The 19,787-nt window shown below is 56.4% G+C and overlaps 1 protein-coding gene across 4 annotated transcripts; it reads right to left on the bottom strand.

The window, feature by feature from the left end:
- Nucleotides 1–828: 828 nt before the first annotated feature.
- TRPM2 (transient receptor potential cation channel subfamily M member 2) lies at nucleotides 829–19,316 on the bottom strand. 4 transcript variants are annotated; one of them, XM_009567699.2, is made up of 33 exons: nucleotides 18,882–19,316; nucleotides 17,327–17,593; nucleotides 16,914–16,999; nucleotides 16,255–16,423; nucleotides 15,660–15,840; nucleotides 15,121–15,287; nucleotides 14,506–14,686; nucleotides 13,968–14,029; nucleotides 13,538–13,738; nucleotides 13,050–13,152; nucleotides 12,689–12,810; nucleotides 11,647–11,997; nucleotides 10,864–11,001; nucleotides 10,143–10,272; nucleotides 9,706–9,851; nucleotides 9,129–9,548; nucleotides 8,605–8,723; nucleotides 8,148–8,280; nucleotides 7,855–8,026; nucleotides 7,227–7,410; nucleotides 6,780–6,961; nucleotides 6,505–6,637; nucleotides 6,298–6,385; nucleotides 5,590–5,677; nucleotides 5,050–5,201; nucleotides 4,469–4,545; nucleotides 4,290–4,391; nucleotides 3,914–4,000; nucleotides 3,623–3,728; nucleotides 2,881–2,982; nucleotides 2,392–2,508; nucleotides 1,988–2,131; nucleotides 829–1,926 (listed from the first exon to the last, which is right to left on the bottom strand). In XM_009567699.2, the coding sequence occupies exons 2-32, from the start codon at nucleotides 17,519–17,521 to the stop codon at nucleotides 2,006–2,008; spliced, it is 4,620 nt and encodes a 1,539-aa protein (XP_009565994.2). In that variant the 5' UTR covers nucleotides 17,522–17,593; nucleotides 18,882–19,316; the 3' UTR covers nucleotides 829–1,926; nucleotides 1,988–2,005. The 4 variants fall into 4 exon arrangements, with proteins under 4 accessions (XP_009565994.2, XP_053929921.1, XP_053929922.1 ...); XM_054073946.1 differs by having other exon boundaries at nucleotides 829–2,131; nucleotides 8,605–8,726; nucleotides 9,129–9,342; nucleotides 9,436–9,548; XM_054073947.1 differs by having other exon boundaries at nucleotides 829–2,131; nucleotides 9,129–9,342; nucleotides 9,436–9,548.
- Nucleotides 19,317–19,787: the final 471 nt, after the last annotated feature.

The raw sequence follows: 19,787 nt of genomic DNA, 5'->3' as shown, positions 1-19,787 counted from the left end.
GATCCAGAGCCCCTCCCCAGCTTCCCTGGAGCCCCTTTCAGCGCTGGAAGCTGCTCTGAGGTCTCCCCACAGCCTTCTCTTCTCCAGGCTGAACAACCCCAACTCTCTCAGCCTGTCCTCACAGCAGAGCTGCTCCAGCCCTCGGATCATCTCTGTGGCCTCCTCTGGACTCACTCCAACAGCTCCACGTCCTTCTTACATTGAGGATTCCAGAACTGGACACAGGGCTGCAGGTGGGGTCTCACCAGAGGGGTGAAATCCCCTCCCTTGCCCTGCTGGTCCCACTGCTTTGGGTGCAGCCCAGGACACGGTTTGGTTTGGTGCACGTTTCTGGCTCATGTGGAGCTTCTCATCAACCAACATCCCCAAGTCCTTCTCTCCAGGGCTGCTCTCAGCCCAGCCTCTGCCCAGCCTTCTAAGGCTGTGGTGCTGCTCTAGAAGCTTTATCAGCCGCTGTGAGGCAGGATGGACTCCTCCGTCCCCAGACGTGACCTGGTCACGCTGGCTCTCAGCAGAACTTGGTGACGGGAGACCACAAGCAGGCATGAAGAATGCCAAGAACAATGGGAGAAGGCACGATGCCACCACCTTGGCACATGGCTGGTGTTCCAGCAGTTCTTCAGAGTGACACCAGACGCGCCAACTCACCTCTGCCGTCAGCACAGGGGGTGAGTCTGCAAGCAAATTAAGTTTGTGCAACAAGACTGGGGGTGGGAATGCTCAAACTGGGCTCATCCTGGAAGTGTGCTTCAAGCACGGCCTCCAGCAATGGCTCCTGGTTAAACAGCTATAACAGACCATCAGCTTTTAGTTTGTTAATACACGGTTTATTGAGCTGGGTTGACTAAATCGACAGCTTGACCCCACCCTCACCAAGCCCCAGTGTGTCACTGGTGAAGCTGCAGTTTGCTGCGGTGGTCACCGCTATGGGAAGAACAGCCCTGGCTGGCCAGGGTCTGATCCATCAGAGCTGGGGAGACGGAGCTGAAATCCCTCCTGCAACATTCCTGCAGGAATAAATCACTTTCGGGCTGTTCTGGGCTATCGAGAAATGTCTCCACTGTGCCTCCTTCTCCCCATGGGAGGCAACAGAAGAGGTGAGTGAAGGACCCTTAAGAGCAGAGATGTCTGAGATGGACACACGAATGTCCTCTCTCCTGACTCTACCTGGGCAAGGGCCCACAGAGCGCAGACCCCCCGGGCCCCATCAAGCTGCCCCTTTCCATCCATACGCACAAGGGGGTGGATCAGGCAGGTGATGTTTAGCTGGTGCTCAGACAGAGGGAAGGAGTTCAGCTACAAGATGGTGCTCAGCATACACACGCAGGGTCACATCACAGTGTGGGACGCGGTGGGTGGAGCTGGGCAGAGCTATGAATCCATAGGTATATTACCCAAGAGCTGCTCACACCATCAGAAGTGCTGGATCGCAGCTCAGGACCATGTTGTTGGGTCTGAGGCAACCAGAGACGCGGGGACCAGCTGCCACAGGAACGATTTGTGGGGCAGTCAGAACCTTTAGGTGCAAAAGACCCCAGGCCCTCTCCAGAGCAGCCCTCTGGGAGCTGTGGGGCTGCCAGGGCTCAGAGCAGAGGTGCCCAATGGATGTCCTGGGTGGAGTTGTAGCTGGCGCTGGAAAGCCCCCAGTGCCCACACAAAAGCAAAGCGCGGGTGGGAGCTGAGAGAAGGAATACCTTGCAGGAACAGCCCTGCAGCTCTGCTTGGCCCAAGCCCCAGTGCTGTTCTGATGTGGAAGCACCGAGAGAGAAGTTAGGGCTGAGCTTGGTGGCTGAGGTGACCAGAATCCTGCGCAGGCACCACCCAGGCAGTGCTGGCGAGGGGGCACTTTTGCTCTCAGAGACCTGCAATGCACATTCTCAGAGGCAACCAAAGTACCGAGTTTCCAGTAGCTGCCCATGGTCTCACGGCTGAGCTGCAGCAGAGTTGTAGGTCCCAAGAACCCCAAGGTCTGGGGCAGCAGAAGTCCTGGCCAGGGCTTGAGGACTCAGTAGTAGGCGCCAAGGACTACTGAGACTTTGTGCAGGAGCTCCTTGTGGTTGGCATGCAGGGGGATCCTCTTATCCAGCACCTGCCAGCGGATGCACAGCTCCGGGTCGCAGCCCTGGAGGAACTGGAAAGGGAACAGAGACATCAGCTATGTGCTACAAGGGGATATCCCAGCCGCGTTCAACAGCACCTCATGTCTCCAGCCCCCTGCCCTTTCTTTTTCAGGCCCCCATTGCAGTGCCACCCCATGTTCATCCCCAGGTTCTTCCTTTACTACATGAAGCTGGAAAAGCCCATTCCTGATGAGAGCGAGATCTGGGTCTGGAGATCTGACTCCCTTGCCCCATGCCAGGTTAGAGAGCTGTGGAGGTGGGAGAACTGTACCGAATTCAGCCGTTTCATCTCCACATCATTCTGGTTGTTAAAGTGCACACTGATGGCCACTGTCTCGACCCAGGCGTTATCTGTGTTGCGGGGGTCATCAAGGTACCCCTTGTGTATCTGCATGGTGAAGGAGACAGACATCAGCAGAGCCCTCATCACCTCTCTGAGGGCACCGAGAGGCTTCAAGAGTGGTTGGGGCATCACCCCACAGCTCCTCTGCCCTGTTCCCACTGCAGCTGGAGCCACGCAGAGCAATCGTGACAGGCACGGACACCAGCTGCCTCCCGGACCTCTGCATGGTGCGAGGCCATCACGGAGTGTCTCCACCTCCCTGGTGGGAGCTGTGGCCAAGGGGTGGTGCCCCCGTACCCTTGGGACACCCAGCATCACGTCCCCATGTCCCCATGCTGTGATAATGCCCCCATGTGCCTCTGTACCATGGTGATGCCTGCGCGCCCCATGCCGCTGTCACACGCACGCGTTACCCACCTCGGTGCCTTGTTTCAGCAAGTTCTGGAACTGGGGCCAGAACTCCCGGCGCAGGATCCACTTGAGCTTCAGTGGCAGCGTCTCGCCTGGCTCCAGGGACCCCTGTGCCAAAGCAGACATCAGCCATGGGGCCAACCATCAGCCCAGACCTCACTGCCACCAGCTTGGCCATCGGGCAGTTGCCACCACTGCAGAAGACACCACAAGCTCTGGTGGGGGGAGCAAGCAGCAGTGATGCCTCCCTCCCTTCCTACATCCCTTCCTCTCATGCCAGAAGTTCTCAGCTGTGCCCAAGCAGGTGTCCGAGTTTGTCTGAGTCAACCTGTGAACCTCTTTGTCAAAGGATGCTCTGCCAACGGCTTAATGTGCTCACACAAAGAACACATGAGAGCTGAAGCCTGATCCAGGGGGAGGTGTCCCTGTCCATGGCATGGGGTTGGAACTGGATGGGCTTTCAGGTCCTCTCCAACCCAAACCATTCTATGATTCTATGATGAAGAAGGAGGGAGAAGCAGGAGACAGTGGGTCAGGGTAGTGGTGTCACCTTTAATGGGACCACCACTCACTCAGCACTCCTGGTTCCACAGCCCAAACACAGATGCTGTGCATGAGGGGCAGAATCTCCCCAGGCAAGGCTGTGACACTCGCTTGTGTTTCTTCCTTTCCCACAGGGCAACCAGCCACCGCCTGGTCCCCATCTCCCCAGATCCTTCTGCGCCGTCTCGTTTCCACCAGCTCTTACCCCGGGCAGAGACCAGACATCTGACAGCGGGTACTGGGCCACTAGGACTTCCAGCATCTTCTTCAGGCTCTTCCTTATGATGGACCCATCCAAATTCCTCCTCCAGCTGTGCGAGAAGCCCCCGTTATACTGCAGCTGGACTCAGCTTCCCCCTGCCCAGCAGTGGCTGAAGGGGCAGCGGTGGGTTTTGCCAAGTCCCAGGCCCTTTGAGATGCCTTCATGCCCCCTTTTCCATTCCACCTCCCCACCCCCGTCCTGGAGCAGGACACCTCACTGTCCCCACGCGCTCACCGGGTCACAACGGGGTGCAGGGCATGGTTGGGCCCAAAGCAGTGCAGCCTCCCACGGCCTCGCAGCCCGGTTCTGCCCATGGGGTTCCTGCCAGGGAACGAGAGAGATCAAGCGGGTTGCGATGGCACCAGGGTCCCTTTACTGATCAAAGCCCTGCAGCGCTTCCCCAAATTTCCCACCACTGTGCTGGGGCACAGGGATTCTTGGGTGGGGAGAGTCTTGAGGAAGATGCGTGCCATTATTCCTGCCCCACCATTAGCTGCAGAGGGTTGGGAAGGGGATGGATGCACTTGGGTCCCTCCAGGTTCTCCATCTCCCTGGTGCTTTGCCTACAGCTCCTACCTCGCCCATCCGACCCTGTGGCGAGGGCACTCACAGTGGCAGCCCGTCCTGCACAGCGTAGAGGCCGTGGAAGCTCTGCCGATCGATAAGCCCATCCATGGTGTTGTAGTTGATCTTCAGGAGCGACTCCAAAGAGCTGGGGGTAGGAGGAGAGCTGGCTGTACTGCCCAGGGGAAGGGGCAGAGGAGGGGGGGGACACAGGGGGACACTCACGGGCTGAACGGGTCCTGCACAGCCATGTCTTTGTGGTCAGCCGAGTAGGCAGGAGGGTCGTAGAGTGGGAACTCCACCTGCAGAGCATGTGGTCATGTCAGCACTCCCCTGCATCCCCGCTCTGGTGGCAGGCAGGGACTGAGATCCCCAGGGACATTTTCTGCCCCAGTCTCTTCCTCTGCCCAGCTCGTGGCATCACTCCCCAAGGGCTCTGAGCCCTGCTCGGGGGCTGAGCTCGGGGTCTCAGCTGGTTGGTGCCTCTCACTCGTGCCCCTGTGGAAGCCAGTCCTGATTCAGGAAATGTGAAGGTGGGGGTTTGTCCCCTCTGTCTCCCAACCCAGCATTCCCAGGCATTCCTAGCTCTGCAGATCCCAGCAGGAACAATGCCTGCTCACTTCTCCCTGGCCGTAGCAGGACCTTGGAGCAGCTGCTCCAGGAAGCCGCCTGTCCCGGGGCTGGGAAGAACAGGAGCTCCCTAGAGTGACACAGGTGCAACGATGGGACTATTCCTCTTCCCACCACCACTGGGATCTGCCCTGTGCCCCGCTTCCAGGCCCGCTGCCCAGGGTCATAGCTCCTACCTCCCAGGGCACCTTCTCATCCGGCACCGGGAAGCGGAAGGTGTGAGACCCTGGGTACAGGAGGTTTCGAGCAAGGACGTGGCATGCGGGCTGACTCTCCTCTGGTTTCCCCTCTGGGTCAACATCCTTCATCTCCAAGGCTTTGCTGGAGCCTGTGAGGCAGAGGCAGACAGAAGGGCACCACAAAGCAGGGTGCTGAGTCTGGTGCTGTGGATCATGGCTTTGCTGAGGGACCTGGCTTGGTCTCTCCATGGGATGCTGAGGTCTCCTGGGGGCCTGGGAACCAACATCCCTTCCAGCATCTCCTCCCCAGGGATGCTGTAGTGGAAAGCCTCAGCTGAGGGCTCCAGAGAGGACTCCCAAGTGGAGGGTGGGAATGGAGGACTGGACGGCCTCACAGAGGCCACAGAATCCCTGGGCCAAAAGAGCCTCTGCCTTGGTGCTTAATATGGGGAGGGCAAGGAGCTGCTGCCCTGTGGATGCCAGTGCAGAGCTCCAGGTTTCCCCAGTACTGCTGGGGTGGAGATGGGCTCCACTCACCCACGGATGGCATATCCTCGCCCGAGCCGAAGCCACTGCTCTGCAGTGCCTGCATGATCCACCTCAGGGCCTGGGCACTCTGCTGCACCTGTGTGGGACAGGAGAGGGTCAGCCCTCCCGCAGCCCGGCTGCCCCCGGGCTCCCCTGCTCCAGCACTGTGGGATTCGGCCCTAGCAGGAGGCACTGCGGCCCTTGGCTTCTGGCTCCTCATCCTTTGCAGCTCCTGGATGCTCAGCTTTGAAAACCACCTCCGTTTTGTCAAAGCAGGTGGAAATGGAAACGGAAACAGCAGCCGTGCTACGGCTGTCTCAGAGAGGAGATGACAGCACTCAGTTCGGCTCCCTGGGCCCCTCCACTGCTTGTGCAGAGTGTGGAACGGCTTCATGGGGATGGGTTGGAGGATCCCCTGTCTTCAGAAGATCTGGAGGGCCCTCTCAAGCCAAGGACGAAAGCTGGGTTGGATCTAACTGCTTTGGTTAGAGGGGCAGGGGCTCACTCTGCCACTTCCTACCTTCATCCTATTCCCTTTAGAGTCAAACAGAACATTCCCCATAACCCTTTTCCTCTTGCATGCTATTCTTTTGGCAAGGAACCTCAAACTGTTTTAAGAGGGATTGATTCAGAGCAACTTTCCTCACACTTGGTTCAGTTAACTCAGCCCCTGAAAACCGCCACCTTTCTTAGGCAGCTGCTCAGCTTTTGCCTCACCTGGTCTTCCAGAGAGACCAGTCTCCGCTCCACCAAGCCCGTCCTCTTCACCCGATCCAAGTCCAGCAGCTCTGCCAGTACATCAACCCTGAGGGGACAGTGCAGAGAGGAACCCACTCAGCAGCCACCCCTGCGCTAATCCCCACTCCTTCTTGCCCAGGACACCTGGAGATCAGAAGAATGTCCCTGTCTCAGGAGTGCTGGTACCTCTGTGCGATGTCTCGGATCTTCTGCTCTGTGTTCTGCTTCTCCTGGCACTGCTGGTGCTGCAGGTAGTTCTCCTTCAGGTACATCTCCCAGGAGAGAAGGGCAGCTTCTTCATTCTTCTCCAGCTTCTCTTCTGCAGGAAGAAGGGAAGAGGAGTCCTGTCAGATCTCTGGGCATCCCAAACTGCAGCACAGAGACTGAGCCTCCCGCCTCAGCACACGGTGCTGTGCCCCAGGAAGGGGGTAAAGGGCGGGAGGGGACATGCTAGTCCTCACTGAGCTGCTTGTGGCGCGTGGCTGGCCTGCGGAGCAAGCCTCGCCGGACCAGGATCTGCAGGTGGTTGAGGAGGATGAAGGGTGGCGGTGCGGGTGGGCGGCCGTGGTACTCCTCGATCAGGTCATGCCGCTGGAACTTCCAGATCTGGTCCGTGTGTTCCTGCACCTGCTGGAAGGTGTAGCTGGGGCAGAGCCCAGCCATCAGCCGTGCCGTGGGGGTGAAGGGGGCAACACCACATCTGTATGGTGCCCCAGTTTCCACCTGTCTCCCTAATTAGCTTTAGTCTGCACCCCCTACTTTCACTGTGTCTAAAAAATCCATAAACCACCCCTGTGCTCTGGACCCTCCTTGCGCTCTCTCACCATGCAGTGCCCTGGCCATGGCCAAGCCTGCAAGCAAAGCCAGCTCGATCCACCCCCAGGACCACAGAGCCTGGTTGGACTCACTTGAACATGGCGATGAGGAGGTTGAGGAGAAGGATGTTGGTGAAGAGTAGGTATAGGCACAGTAAGATCACTGTCAGCCACTCTGGGAAGATGGGTTTCTTGTCATCCTCATTTGTCTCTGGGCACTTGGGCTTGCGGGGGTCAGTCCCGTTGGGGCTACACTGGTCAATGTTGAAGTTCACCCCTGCAAGAGAGCATGGTGTGACTGCAGCCAAAGCTCACAGTGCCTCTCTGAAAGCAGCCAGCATCAAGGGAGCTTAGCACTGAGGAGGGATTTGACCTTGATCTGCATCATCCAGTTGCTCTGCTCACTGCCACCAGCATTGCAGCTGAGGCACAGAGCTGGATCAACCTGCTTTGCTCGGGTGCTCTCTTCTGCTTGGGCAGGTGCAGCCCCTCCATTTGCACTGGTGGCAACGCTCCCCATCTGCTGGAGCAGGGCTCCATCCCCACGCCCTCTCATTAATCCCTCCTGGCCTTACGTTGTGCCTGGAGAGGAGCCCTGTGCAGGACTTCTACGGGCCAACGTGGTGGGAGCTGGGCAGACCTTGGCATGGGTTTGGTACCCCTCAGCCTTGTGACACCCACCTGCTCACGCCACTGGCTGTCACCGGCTGGTGTCCCTTACCGTCAATGTAGGAGGGAATCTGCCCAAAGATGGTCAGGTAGGAGTGATAGACCACACCACGAAAAAGCCACTCCACGCGTTGCTCGTTGTGGATCAGGATGGCCTGCTTGGCCACCCCGAAGGACACCACCCACACCGCTAGCAGGAAGAGGAAGAAGAAGACATCCTTCATCTGCAAGGACAGAGGGGAAGCAAAACCGTCCTAGAGCAAACGTTACTCCAGGATAGAATAACACGGGAGGCATCTGGCTGCTCCAGCTGATCGCCCCAGCAGGATGGAGGGGAGCTCTCACCATGCGCTTCACAATGATGATTTTGGGCCCCAGCGTTTTGCTGACTGTGAAAATGTGCATCAGACGCAAGCAGAAAATGGTAAAAGCCAGCGACAGGATGATGCGCCCAGGATATAAAGTTGACGGGATCAGCCTGTGCACAGAAGAGAGGAAAGGAAACATCTCAGTGCCACCACTGAGGACGGGGGCTCTGATCTCACAGCACTACATTTCTGCAACATCAGGGAGCTTCCCCCGAGTGCTGGGTGAGAGATGAGGCATGAAAAACACCTCTCCAAAAAGCAACTGAAAGCAGAGGGAAATTGGTCAGAATTAATCCCATGGCCACATAAACCTTCACTGGCCTTCAGAAGAAGAAATTGCAATTAGAAAACCTGCCCAATTCTCAAGCCAGTTTTGTAGCCTAGTGCTGTGGCTTGAGCCTGCGCGCTGCCAGGCAAGTGGTTCTGCATCTCACCTGCAAGTCAGCCCTGTGATGAAGACTAGGATGGCGCAGATATCCAGCTTGTTCCAGAAGTCCTTGAAGTACAGGGAAGCCATTTTCACAACCCCAAACCCATCTGGGTCATACAAGAGCTGCTGGGAAGAGAAGAGGGGTTTGTGTTCCAGTGAAAGCCTTGTGGGATACTCACGTGCCCTGCAGAGGGGAGGGACTGCACAGACCTACTGGCCGTCACTGGACCCTCTTACATACCCGAAGTTAACCTGAACCTACAGGATGTTCTACAGGGGCATGGCATACAGTTTTCATCTCAAAACAAAATGTCTTTGCCTTTCTGAAAGCCCAGATGCAGCCAAGGAGATTCTCCAGCCTCAGAGACTGGGGATCTGGCGGTCCCTTGTGCTGGAACCAATCTGAATGGAAGGTGACATGAGAAGCAGCATGGGAGCATGAGCTACGCAGGACCTTCCAAGAGCACCCAGAGGGGTGTTTCTCCCTCCTCTCACCTCCTCCCAGTCTCTGCTCTGCCTGCCCCGTACCTGGCGGATCTCCTCGCACACCAGGGAGAAGAGCCAGAAGTAGAGCAGGTACTCCTGCCAGGACGGCGATGGCTGGAAGTCAACCATCAGGACGTAGGCGAAGAGCAGGAGGAAGATGAAGTAAGAGAGGATGTTCATGTGGAAGATGACGACAGGGGCTGTGAAGAAGGCTCGGAGGCGCATCAGGCAGCCCAGGGCCTGCAGCCTCTTCTCCCTGTGGGGAGCAGGAGTGGAAATGGGGATCAGATGTCCAGGGAGAAGCCACAGCAGCTTCTCCTGTCCAGCAGGACACAGCTGCAAGAAGTACCTGAAGGTGATGAGGCTGGTGTAGAGGAGTGGGAAGAACAGCATGCACACAATCACCCGCCAAAGGCCGTTGTCCACACACATCTTCCCCCACCAGACTTTGGTTAAAAAGCCCTGTGAGAAGGGAGAAAGAGGAGTAGTGGTTACAGAAGCTCTCCCCATCAGAGTGGAGCTGCAGGGCAGAGCCCCACCACTGCCAACAAGGAACCCTGGATCTGAGGCAGGGGACACTTGAGCAGTTGCCATCCAAGCACCACCACTGGGAACCCACCTGGACACCCCCATGGGACACAAAATTCATGTTCTTGGCCTCCAACGCTAATTGCAGACAGGTTGTCTTCCCCCAGGCCTCAGAGACACGGGTGAGGAGCTTCTGGGCTCTCTCTTCATCCTTGCGGTAGCAGTCTGTGAACACATCTGGACAGACAGGGACCGGGGAGACGAGGCTGATCTCCAGGGCCACCTTAGTGCTCTGTGAGACACCTACAGAGCCACCTTTTGCAGGAGGATCTGGATATCGCACCATACAGTGGCACCCTTTGTGCTCCCATCAGGAGCCCTCACAATATCACGACCCTGACCGTGACCAGAGGACCCCAGTTTGGCACCATTCACCCCACCCATCACCCTCAGACTCCTCCTGAGCTGAACGAGCCAGTCCTGCAGGGTATGAGAGTAGTTCTGGGCTGCTGGTCCCCTCCTGCTCACCAATTGCCTTCTGCTCGTACTCCTCGGCCAGGGCCAGCATGTCATCAGTGGTGTCGGTGTCATCCTCCTCCTTGGCGAGTTCCTTCAGGATTTTGCTGCAGGCCAGCGCAGCCGCCATGCAGTCCTGGCTCTGGAGCAGAAGAGGACAGAGAAAGCATGGAGTTCTGTGCCCTATCCCACAGGCTGCTGCTCAGGATGGACAGCTTGTCATGAGGAGGGCTGGGCTGGGCCGGGCCCCTCTCTGCTTGCAGGGGACGAAGAGAACCCACCACCATGGAGAAACTGGGGACACTCCTGCTCTCTCAGAGGGAAGCCTTGGGTCACAGGACAGTGTCACTATGCCACCAGCCACACTGCCTCTTGCCCTGGGGATGCTGTTTATGGGTGGAAGCCTTCTCCACCACAGCCGCTGTGCCCCTTTGTCCCACCTGTGGTCTGCTGAGCCCTCTGTCAGGGGCTGAGGCTCTCACACATCTGGCCCAGCACATCCCCTCCGCCCACTGCGTACGTTTTGGCTGAGAAGAGAGGGACCTGACATCATGGTGTGTGCCTGGGAATGGACTTCCAGTGTGTTCAGGCTCACCAGCTATCTCCCATTTGGCTGGGGGCCAGCTTGCCTGCTGTCCCAAATGCCTGTAGGTGGAATCCTTCCTCTTGGGGATGGGAGTTTTGGCTCTATCTGAGCCTCCCAGCTGGGACTGACAGCCCTGGGCTGCGATACCTGGGCCCAGATGATTTCTGCTAGCTCCTTGCGGTTCTGGACCACAGCCCAGATAAGCAGGTCACGCACGGGGTCCATGGTGAAGGTGACTCGGCCAGAAGAGCGCTTGTAGAGGGACCGGAGACTCGACCCCTGAACCTGCAAGGCATGCGGTGCTCAGACCTATTCCCCTGCCATGAAGCTGCAGAAATCAGACACCCCTCAGCACAAAGCCACCCCTGAAACCTTGGTTCCTGCCTCCACCACCCATGGAATCATAGAATCATTAAGGTTGGAAAAGACCTCTAAGATCATCAAGTCCAACTGTCAGCCCAACACCACTGTGCCTACTTAATCATGTCCCAAAGTGCCACTTTTACATGTTTTTTGAACACCTCCAGGGATGGTGGCTCCACCATTTTCCCGGGCAGCCTGTTACACAGCTTCACCACTCTTTCAACAAAGAAGTTGGAAGAGCCGTGGCTGCAGGTAATGAGGTGGTCAAGACTGGACTCATCCTGGAAATGTTGCTTTCTCTAAGACCAGGATCATGTGGGCCCATCCTGCCCAGTGCACCCACCCCACTGGGTCCTGCCCACCAGTCACGCAGCCACGTGTAGGAGAGTGGAAGTAAAACCTCAAACGTGGGGCAGATGACTTGGGCAGGGCTTTAAGGGATTTTAAGTAGGATTCTTGAGCAGGCCAAAGGATAAGAGAACCAACTGCAACCTCCAGGATGGTTTCTTGAGCCAGTGTCCCCCTCCCTAATGCAACCCTGCCACCACACAACCTGAAGATGCGTACGTTCAGCTTGATGTGTGGGACGGGGATGGAGAGGCGGGGCCGCTCTGTCTGCTTGGGCTTGGGGTAGAGAGGCTGTGTGGAGCGGCCCAGGAGCTCCCGCAGCACCTGGGAGACATGGTGCAGTTGGATTCTTGGCATTTTGGAGCCAGTGGTGTGCTCTCTCTCCTCCAGCAGGACTTTCTGCAGCTTGCTGTGGAACAGGCAGGAGGGTGCCAAGTTGTCGTAGAGGTAAACCAGGGTGTCCCAGGTAACAAACTCCTTCAGACGCACTCCCTGCTCCAAGAATAGCTTCACAAACTCTGGCTTGTTGGAGATCAGGGCGGCTGCCATCACAGGATGGAGATCTGTGGGCTGGCAGGCCAGAGGCAGAGGTGAGGGGCTCCATGTCCCAGAGCAGGGCCCCTTCCCAACAAAGGTGCAGATCTTGTTCAGGCTGTGCATTTTTACACCACCTAATATTCCCTCTTTGGGATCCTGGTTCCCATCAGCCCTTTCAAGCAGAAAGGACAGAGAACCCTGCTCAGCTTTGACTTCTCAACAGCTGGGTTAGGCGTGGGACACCAGAGCTGGCTTGTGCTGCTCCCTGCCTTGCTCTGTAGTAAAGTTTGAGCAGGGAAGCACCAGGCTGTGTGAGATGAGTTTAGAGATGAATTGCAATTTGACAACGCGGCATGAGCAGCAACCATGGGGCAGAGCTGGCAAGAGGTATTGTTGGCTCTAGGCTGGAGGATTGTCTTTAAAAGACACCAGTTTTGAACAAAATACCAATCACCTTGGTAACCAATGATAAGCAAAATAGGACCTTTACAAGAATCGCAGGGTATGCTCACCTTTGCTTTGGCTGTTTGAGTGCACCTTTGAAAGACAGAACAGATTCGGAGCCCCTGGTGATGTGGTGGGAGCTTAGGGGCCAGGAGAAATGCCCTCAGAAATTCTCCCTAGGTACTGGTGAGGTGAATGATGCCCTCAATATCCACAGTCCTCAAGGAGGACCTGACAAGCTGCAAGCCTGACCAGACAATGAGCACAGGTACTCCCTTACCTTGCACTCATGGTCGTCCGTGAAAATCTCACTCCGAGCGATGTCCACCCTATTCCAGGCCACAGCTAACTTCAGCTGGTGGTCCCAGTTCTCACGCCCAAAGTGGTCCTGGTTTCGGGATGCTGTATGCAAAGTGCACGCATTAGAATAGAGGATCATTTACACAGTGAGAAGATATCACCTTGAAGCCCCTTTGGAGGCCTGGCCCTTTGGAAGAGACATCTCTCCCCCATTAGCTCAGCATCACAAGGTTTGGAGATCCCTTTGGTGAGCTCGTAAGTCCAGCAGCTGCAGGAGGTGATTCGTGACCCCCATCACATTCATCTTGCCCCATCCTCCAAAGCAGCTCCACACCCCTCACCTTTGAACAGCGCCTGGAGGATGGCCACATCCACGTCCTGATGGCCATATTTGCCCTCTCTGAAAATGGTCAGGAGATGCTTGCTCCGTACTATGTCTTGGATCTACAAAGAGAACCGTGGGCAAGCAATTAGCAGCACCATCTCCTCTCTGCTTCCTCCCACAGGTCCCTGTCCTGTGTGGGGCAACTCCTTGCTTTCTTTGGGTTGCCTACAGACCTCCTGTGCTGTGTCTCCCAGCCTGGCTGGGGGTGGTCCTAAATGGAACCTCTCTGCCCAAACGGGGCAGGCAGTGGAGGAGCAGGGCTCATGCCCTTGGAGTGTCCACCAGGACAATGCTGAGCATGGTGTGGCGGAGAAGGTTGGTGGGTGGGCATATGAGCCTTAACTTCACCCTGGGAGCCTTGCTGCTCATGGGCAAGGTCCCCTGGGGACCCTTTTGATCTCCACAAGTTCAGTGAAAGGAGCTGTCTACCTGCAAGAGGCTCACCTTCTTAGTCCACTCCACCAGCTTTCCCTCAGTGAAAAGTTCATAGGTGTCATGGAAGAACATGCTCAGCTTCTTCTGGATCAAGGCAATGGTTATCTTGGGCACAGGCAGGCTGGCCACCTGCGCGATGACGTCGGCCACACGTCCAGACCCTTCCACAATCACACAGGGTGTTCCGTTGGTGATGGCATTGTAGATGGTCTACAACAGAGCGGGGAGGCTGCTCCTAATCCCACCCAGAGGTCAGCAGACTCTCTCTGAACCTGAGACACACATGGCTGCCTCACAGCACTCCCACCCAGCTGCATTTCAGCTGGTGTGGTATCATTCTCACACCGACACCAGAGAGAAGCACCCCATGCAAGGAGCTGCCCCTCTCACCCACACCTCACTTCATCCCTGCTAGGAGCGGGCAGGAGCAGTTCCTTACGTCCAGTGTTCCAGGACCTCCCTCCAGCACCACGCACACAATGGGGATCTTGATGGCAACACCTGCAGGGAAGCAGAGCAGGGTCATCTCCTGGTGGGGCAGCCTCCTCCATGCAGCTGAATACGGGGCATCAGGGTGTGAAAGGCAAGGTGGGAGCACTGCTCCTGCAATGCCAGGCTCCAGGAGAGAGGGGAGGCGATGTCCTGGCTGTCAGGCTGCTGGAGCGTTGTGTGTGCATATGTTAGAACAGAAGATCATTTGTACAGTGAGAAGATGCCATCTGGAAGCCCCCTTGGAGGCCTGGCCCTTTCCCTGATCAGTTCAGGATCACAAGATTTGGGGACCCCTTCAGTGACACCATAAGTCAAACAGGGACGTGAGGGACCAGGTTCCACATTCATCATGGCAATACTCTTAAACCCCTTGCCTGGATCTTCCAGGGAAGTCACAGCCTCCCTTCTCTCTGGAGGCCAGGATGGGCTCCCAGTCCCACTCTGGGCGCTCCTTTGCCTCAGACCTTGCATTGTGTTGCCTTTACCTCCTTTCACCTTGGTCTGCTCCGAAATGAACTTCTCCAGTCTGGTCCTCAGGGGAATTTCCACCCCATACCTCCCATGGGTCCCATCGTCCACCAGGATGAAGTGGGAGTGGTTGCTGTCCAGGCAGGAGAGGCTGCCTTGGTTCTCCTCATCCAGCACGTACTCAGCTGGAAAGCCACCCTGTAAGGTGCAGGAGGACAGACTCTGGGAAAAGCCTGGCAGGGCTGCAGAGGAGCCCCAGATGCCCAAAGCAACCAGCACGTGGGACAGGAACAGGCCAGCACACAGGGACAGTCTAGCCAAACAGCTGTCCCTGTCCCCGCTGCAGTCTTCATGTCAGCCTCGCCCCATGCTCCTCTGTCTCTGCTCCACTTGTCCTCACACCCACAAGGGTCCTCCCAGAAGCAGCACAGCACCTACGCAAGACACTGGGTAGGGTAGAGGGGCTCCTCAGCAAACGTCAGCCTGGAACCATTACTCCTTCTGAGCTTTACCAGGTCTGCTGGCCACCAGCACATCTTGAAGCACCCGTCCCCACCGTGATCCTTGGCAGGACTTCCCCGGCAGCCCAGGCATAGCCAAAGCAAATGCGTCTCCACCTCTGCCTGGCTCACCATAGGGCAGATGAGGCTCTCCCGGTTGTACACGGTCCCCCAGGTGGCTATGCCAATGGTGACAATCTCGCCCTCCTTGTGGCTGCAGCTCAGGATGAAGTCTCGCACTGCCTCTCCCACCTGTTTCATCACACCAGCGTGTGACCCCCCTGTGATGATCCAGGCCCCTGGGGGTCAGAGAGGGGCTTAGGAAGGGAGAGGCTCTGCTCACAGTAATCTCCCAGCATCCCCCTACATGGCTGCAGGAGCACCTGGTCCTCAGAGATGCTCCATCCCCAAGAAGATGTCTTCTCTACCCACTACATCAAGCCCAGACAGCACAGGAGATGCCTTCAGCACGGTGCTGTATTGCTCAGCCCAGCTCTCTATGAGCCCATTTGCAGTGCCTGAGCAATAATAATCCATCTCTGGTGGTGGTAGTCCAGACAGAGACCTACAGCTCGGCATGTCCACAGCAGCCCAGCTCACTGAACGTGGCACGGCCAGGTGACAGGCCCTTCTCCCTCTGCAGTTGCACGGAGAGCCTCCGCATCTCTTACCTGTGGTCTGGGCCACTTTGACAAGCCCTTGCCGGAAGATGTTCTTCAGCCTTGGCTTCATGATGAAGTTTTTGGCTCCTCCGGTGACTGAGATGAGCAGATTGGGTGCGTCGAGGCCCCAGTGCTGTGTCATGAGGTGGTAGATGATCCGGGGAGGGGTATCCGAGGAGACGCGCACATACTACAGAAAAGGGAGCACACATATGTTTTGGGTAAAAACAACAGGGTCAGGGCAACAGGGCACCTTCACCACAATTTCTCCTGTCCCAGAAGAGAACCAGAGGCTTCCCACACAGCACACTCCTTGCTGCCACCCCAGGTCTTTATGCGCTTCCCTGGGACCAAACATTCCCAAAACAAACTTAAGGACAAGGACAGGGAACAGCCGCTCCAAGCACGGACCCCGCAGCATGAAGATCAGTCTTGTGATTTCACAAAGGGACAGTACTGTCCCACCCCACCTTCCTCTGCTCGGGTCAGTGTTGCCTTCAGGGCATTTCCATACTTTCCCATCCTCCCCTCATTCTGGAGAGAATGGATTTCACATGCTCTGGCACTTGCTCCCCACACATCCCAGACAAGCAAACCAGATCACCTTCCCCATCTTCTGTCCCAGGCCAGTGAAGTGGATGTCTCCGAAGGCATCTGTTGGCATTTCCTGGATGTGCCTCTTGGGGTCCCATTCCTTCCCCAGGAAGATGGGAGGTTTGGCAGCATCTTCCAGGTGCTGTTCCCTGAGGTAGCCACACTCACACACAATCCTCCTGAAACACACACCACCAGCTTCACCAAAACCAATCCAAACCAAAAGGCAAAGCCCAGCGGCCTCAGCCCAGGCAGGAGGTGTGGGTGTTCTCACTGAGAACACCACAGGCACCGGCATCTCCCCCCAGCTTGTCCTCCAGCTCAGAATTTGTGCAGAACAAAGGCATTGTTTGGGGGAAAGTTTAGCAAAAAAAAAAAGTGTTGTTTCCACCTAGAGAGATTTAAGACAGAAATTTTAAAGTCACTCTGGATGAAGTACAGGTGGAAGTGACTGCCTGCAAAACCATTGGAAAGGTTCCTCACTGGGACACAGGACACCAGCCATGTGGCGGCACACAGCAGGGAGAAGAAACAGTTGAAAAGGAATTTGTGAAGCCTCTGACAGCAGCTCCCACCAGAAAGGTGGGATTTGCTTGTGCTGTTGCTTTGTCACCAAACACCCCTTCTGCTTTCCTGGCAGGCAGGAGGATGAGGGACCATCTGACTTACCCGGAATCTGACATCTGGGAGCTTTCAACAAAGTAGGTGCACTCTTTCTTCCGGATGTTTTCAGGAATCCACGAGATGAGATTTTCCTGAGGGAGCAGGAAAAGCAGAAAAATGTTAGGGCTTCTGCAAAGGGCCAGAAGTTGTGCGAGCAGCCGGACACCCTGGTGCCTGGAGCGTAGTTGGGTGCTGCTTTTGATGCAAAGGAAGAAAGCTCCATCGCTATCTGTAAGGCCAAAGCTGGGTGTACTCCAAGGAGAGGAGATATGGACATGTACCTCAGATGTTTGGCAGTCTGTCCCTAAAACTAAAGTGATCTGTTATTAATGTTCCTGTTAATGAGTCACTTGATAACTCATTAACACTTCCATCCTGTCTGGCCAACAACCCTCTCTTCCAGCACCTCCTGAACTTGCCTTTTCATTGTTGCCAGTGGGCAAATGTGCCTTCCGCCTGCTCCTCAAAACGCTGCTACTGCTCTGCTGAAGGTTGGGGACCACCTCGAAGTCACTCATCTTCCTGGGGTGGGTGGCAGGGTCGTCTCCTCTCTCAGGGCACACCTTGTTCAGTTCGGAGGGAAGCACCTTGGTGCGCTGGCCACGCGTGGCCATGGCTGCTGTGTTTTGCCTCGCTTGGCCTCCTCTCTCCCGTTCCTAGGCTGGGAGGTCCTGAACATCTCCATCCTGAGTGCAGCAGAAAACAAAAAGGATACTGATGGACTTAAAGCATTGGGGCGTCCTGTTCATCATTCCCTGGGTGGAAAGAAGTCCAGGGGAAACCTGCCAGACCCTCGCCATGGTCGTGGTGAACCAGCCTCAGCATGCACCACACTGCCCTGGGGAAGCCCATCAGCCTCTGAAAGTTGACCCCACCAGCCCACAGCTCAACTTGCTTGCTCTCCACTGCAGGCAGCTGGGATATTTGTGGCAGCAGGGAAAGCAAAAACCAAATTTCCTGTGTAAGCAGGGCAAACACGGCCCCAGAAGGAAAATCTGGATCAACACACTGGCTGCTCCTCTGCAGGAAGGTCCTTGTGCCCCTGCAAGGGTCCCATGAGAGCCCAGGGCTAAACCCGAGGTGCACACGAGCTGCCAAACTCCTGAGCCCTTCCCAGCACTCACAGCCCCCATTGCTGAGCTCCTGAACTGCTGAGGCTGGATGGAAAAGCTCCTGCATGTCTCTGGAACCCACAGGGGAGCGGTGATTACGCCATAGAGGCAGCACAGCACTGAGCTGTGCTAAGGAGCCTCCGAAGCTGTGGGGTCAGCAGGCTTGCATTTAAGGATTTTGGCTGCCTTTCTGCAAGCCAAACTCTGCATCACACCTGCAGGTGGGGGGCCCTTAGTGGAGATAACGATTGGTGGAGCAAAATCATGGCAATCACTGTATTTCCTTCATGTCTCCTCCTCCAGGCTGCAGGCAGGGAGCAGTGAGGAAAAGCTTTTCTGCCAGCCTCCCTTCCAGGTTTCCTTTGGGAATTAAGCAGCCCCCTTACCCCTAGGAGCCACAGTTTGTCAGACAGGCTTTCTGCATCAGCACAGCCCAGGGCAGATCTAATTGCTTCACAAAGAGCTGCCTAGAGAAGGTCAAACACAGCTTTAGTTCCAGTTCCTGGCCCCCCAAGGCGAGCAGGCTGGTGGGGGTTTGGGGCATGGCCACAAGCAGCTCATGCAGAAAGGGCTTTCACACCAGGTTCTCCCCAGAGGAGAACAACCATGCTGATAAACACCCGGAATATCTGTCCTTAAGACCTCGGGGGCCAAGGACAGAGCCTCTCCCACTGCCTGTCCCCCATTCCTGGCTTGGCAAGTGCTGTGGGAGGGGGCTGCATCCCCTCACCGTGGAGTCAGGTCACCTCTCGGCTGCTCAAGGTGCCCTCAGCACCCACCAGGACAGGGGTACAAAGCCCTGACCGTGGGTGCTGAGCCCGGCCGATGAACCACAATCCCCTGGCAGCGAGGCTGCCCATACCTTCCCTGCAGCATCCTCCAGTCGCATCACCAGCTCCTCGTCTTCATGCCCATCATAGGGATTCAGCCCCATGTCCCTCTCCTCCAGCGAGTCATTTTGTCACTGGAGACGCAGATGATAAGCGGAGAATAGGGCAGAGCTGCCTGCAGAGAGGAGGAGATGGCAGAGTGGCTGGCAGCCTCCCAGAAAATCAGGCTGCAGAAACGGTCCCTGCTGAGAAGCTGCAGCGCCCAAGCAAGCCCTGACTCTGCTCGAGAGGCTGAGTCACGCTGCCCACAGCAGCGGTTTCCACCTCAGCCCTCAAGCGCAGAGCCTCCCCCCGCTGTCAGCCCCACGCGGGGTGTGAAGTGGGTGCCCGTGCCCCTCTCAGCAGATGTCGAGAGTAGGGTCTTCCCTGCACACGGATGCTGCCAGCAAGGAGCAGCAGCCCCGCAGTTCTGACGTGAGTTCAGATGTGATGCAGGCTTGGCAAGTGTGATGAAAAATCCCTTCCCTGTCAATGTCAATCATTCTCAACAGTATGAAAGTATATTAACTTTATATATATACATATAAAAGACAGAAATTAGTCATACGCTGTGACGTGATGAGGGAGTGGAATTTTACTGGGAATTTGGATATTGTTCATGCTGAAGTAAAGCAAAAAAAAAAGGACAGTCTGGTCCTGGAAAGAAGGACTTTGCTTCTCGAAAGTTAGGGCTGTCCATGGAGAAAGGGCAGCTTTATCCCTGCAACAGCCACTGTAACACCAGCATCCCAGACCCTCCGACAGCTCTGAGAGCCTCCCAGCATCGTCTGGTGGCACAGACCGGTGACTTGAGCCAACACTGACCCCAGGGACGCTGAGATCAACAGGCAAGCAGTGAGAAAGTGAGAATGCTGCAGGAAGAGCGGCTTTGCAAAGTT

The sequence above is a fragment of the Cuculus canorus genome, chromosome 9, assembly GCF_017976375.1.
Source record: "Cuculus canorus isolate bCucCan1 chromosome 9, bCucCan1.pri, whole genome shotgun sequence".
Taxonomy (NCBI): Eukaryota; Metazoa; Chordata; class Aves; order Cuculiformes; family Cuculidae; genus Cuculus; species Cuculus canorus.
The sequence above is the reverse complement of the archived record's forward strand: the minus strand, read 5'-3'. Positions and strand labels throughout refer to the sequence as shown.

Bases quoted from the DNA above. Each gene is read 5' to 3' on its own strand.
- TRPM2 (XM_054073945.1), bottom strand. From the start codon at position 17,521: ATGGCCACGCGTGGCCAGCGCACCAAGGTGCTTCCCTCCGAACTGAAC. The intron at 9,549-9,705 runs GTGGGTTCCCAG...CCCTTCTCACAG, and splicing joins TGTCCCATGGGGGTGTCCAG to GGCTTTTTAACCAAAGTCTG. The intron at 6,962-7,226 runs GTGAGTCCAACC...GCTCTGCCCCAG, and splicing joins CTCCTCATCGCCATGTTCAA to CTACACCTTCCAGCAGGTGC.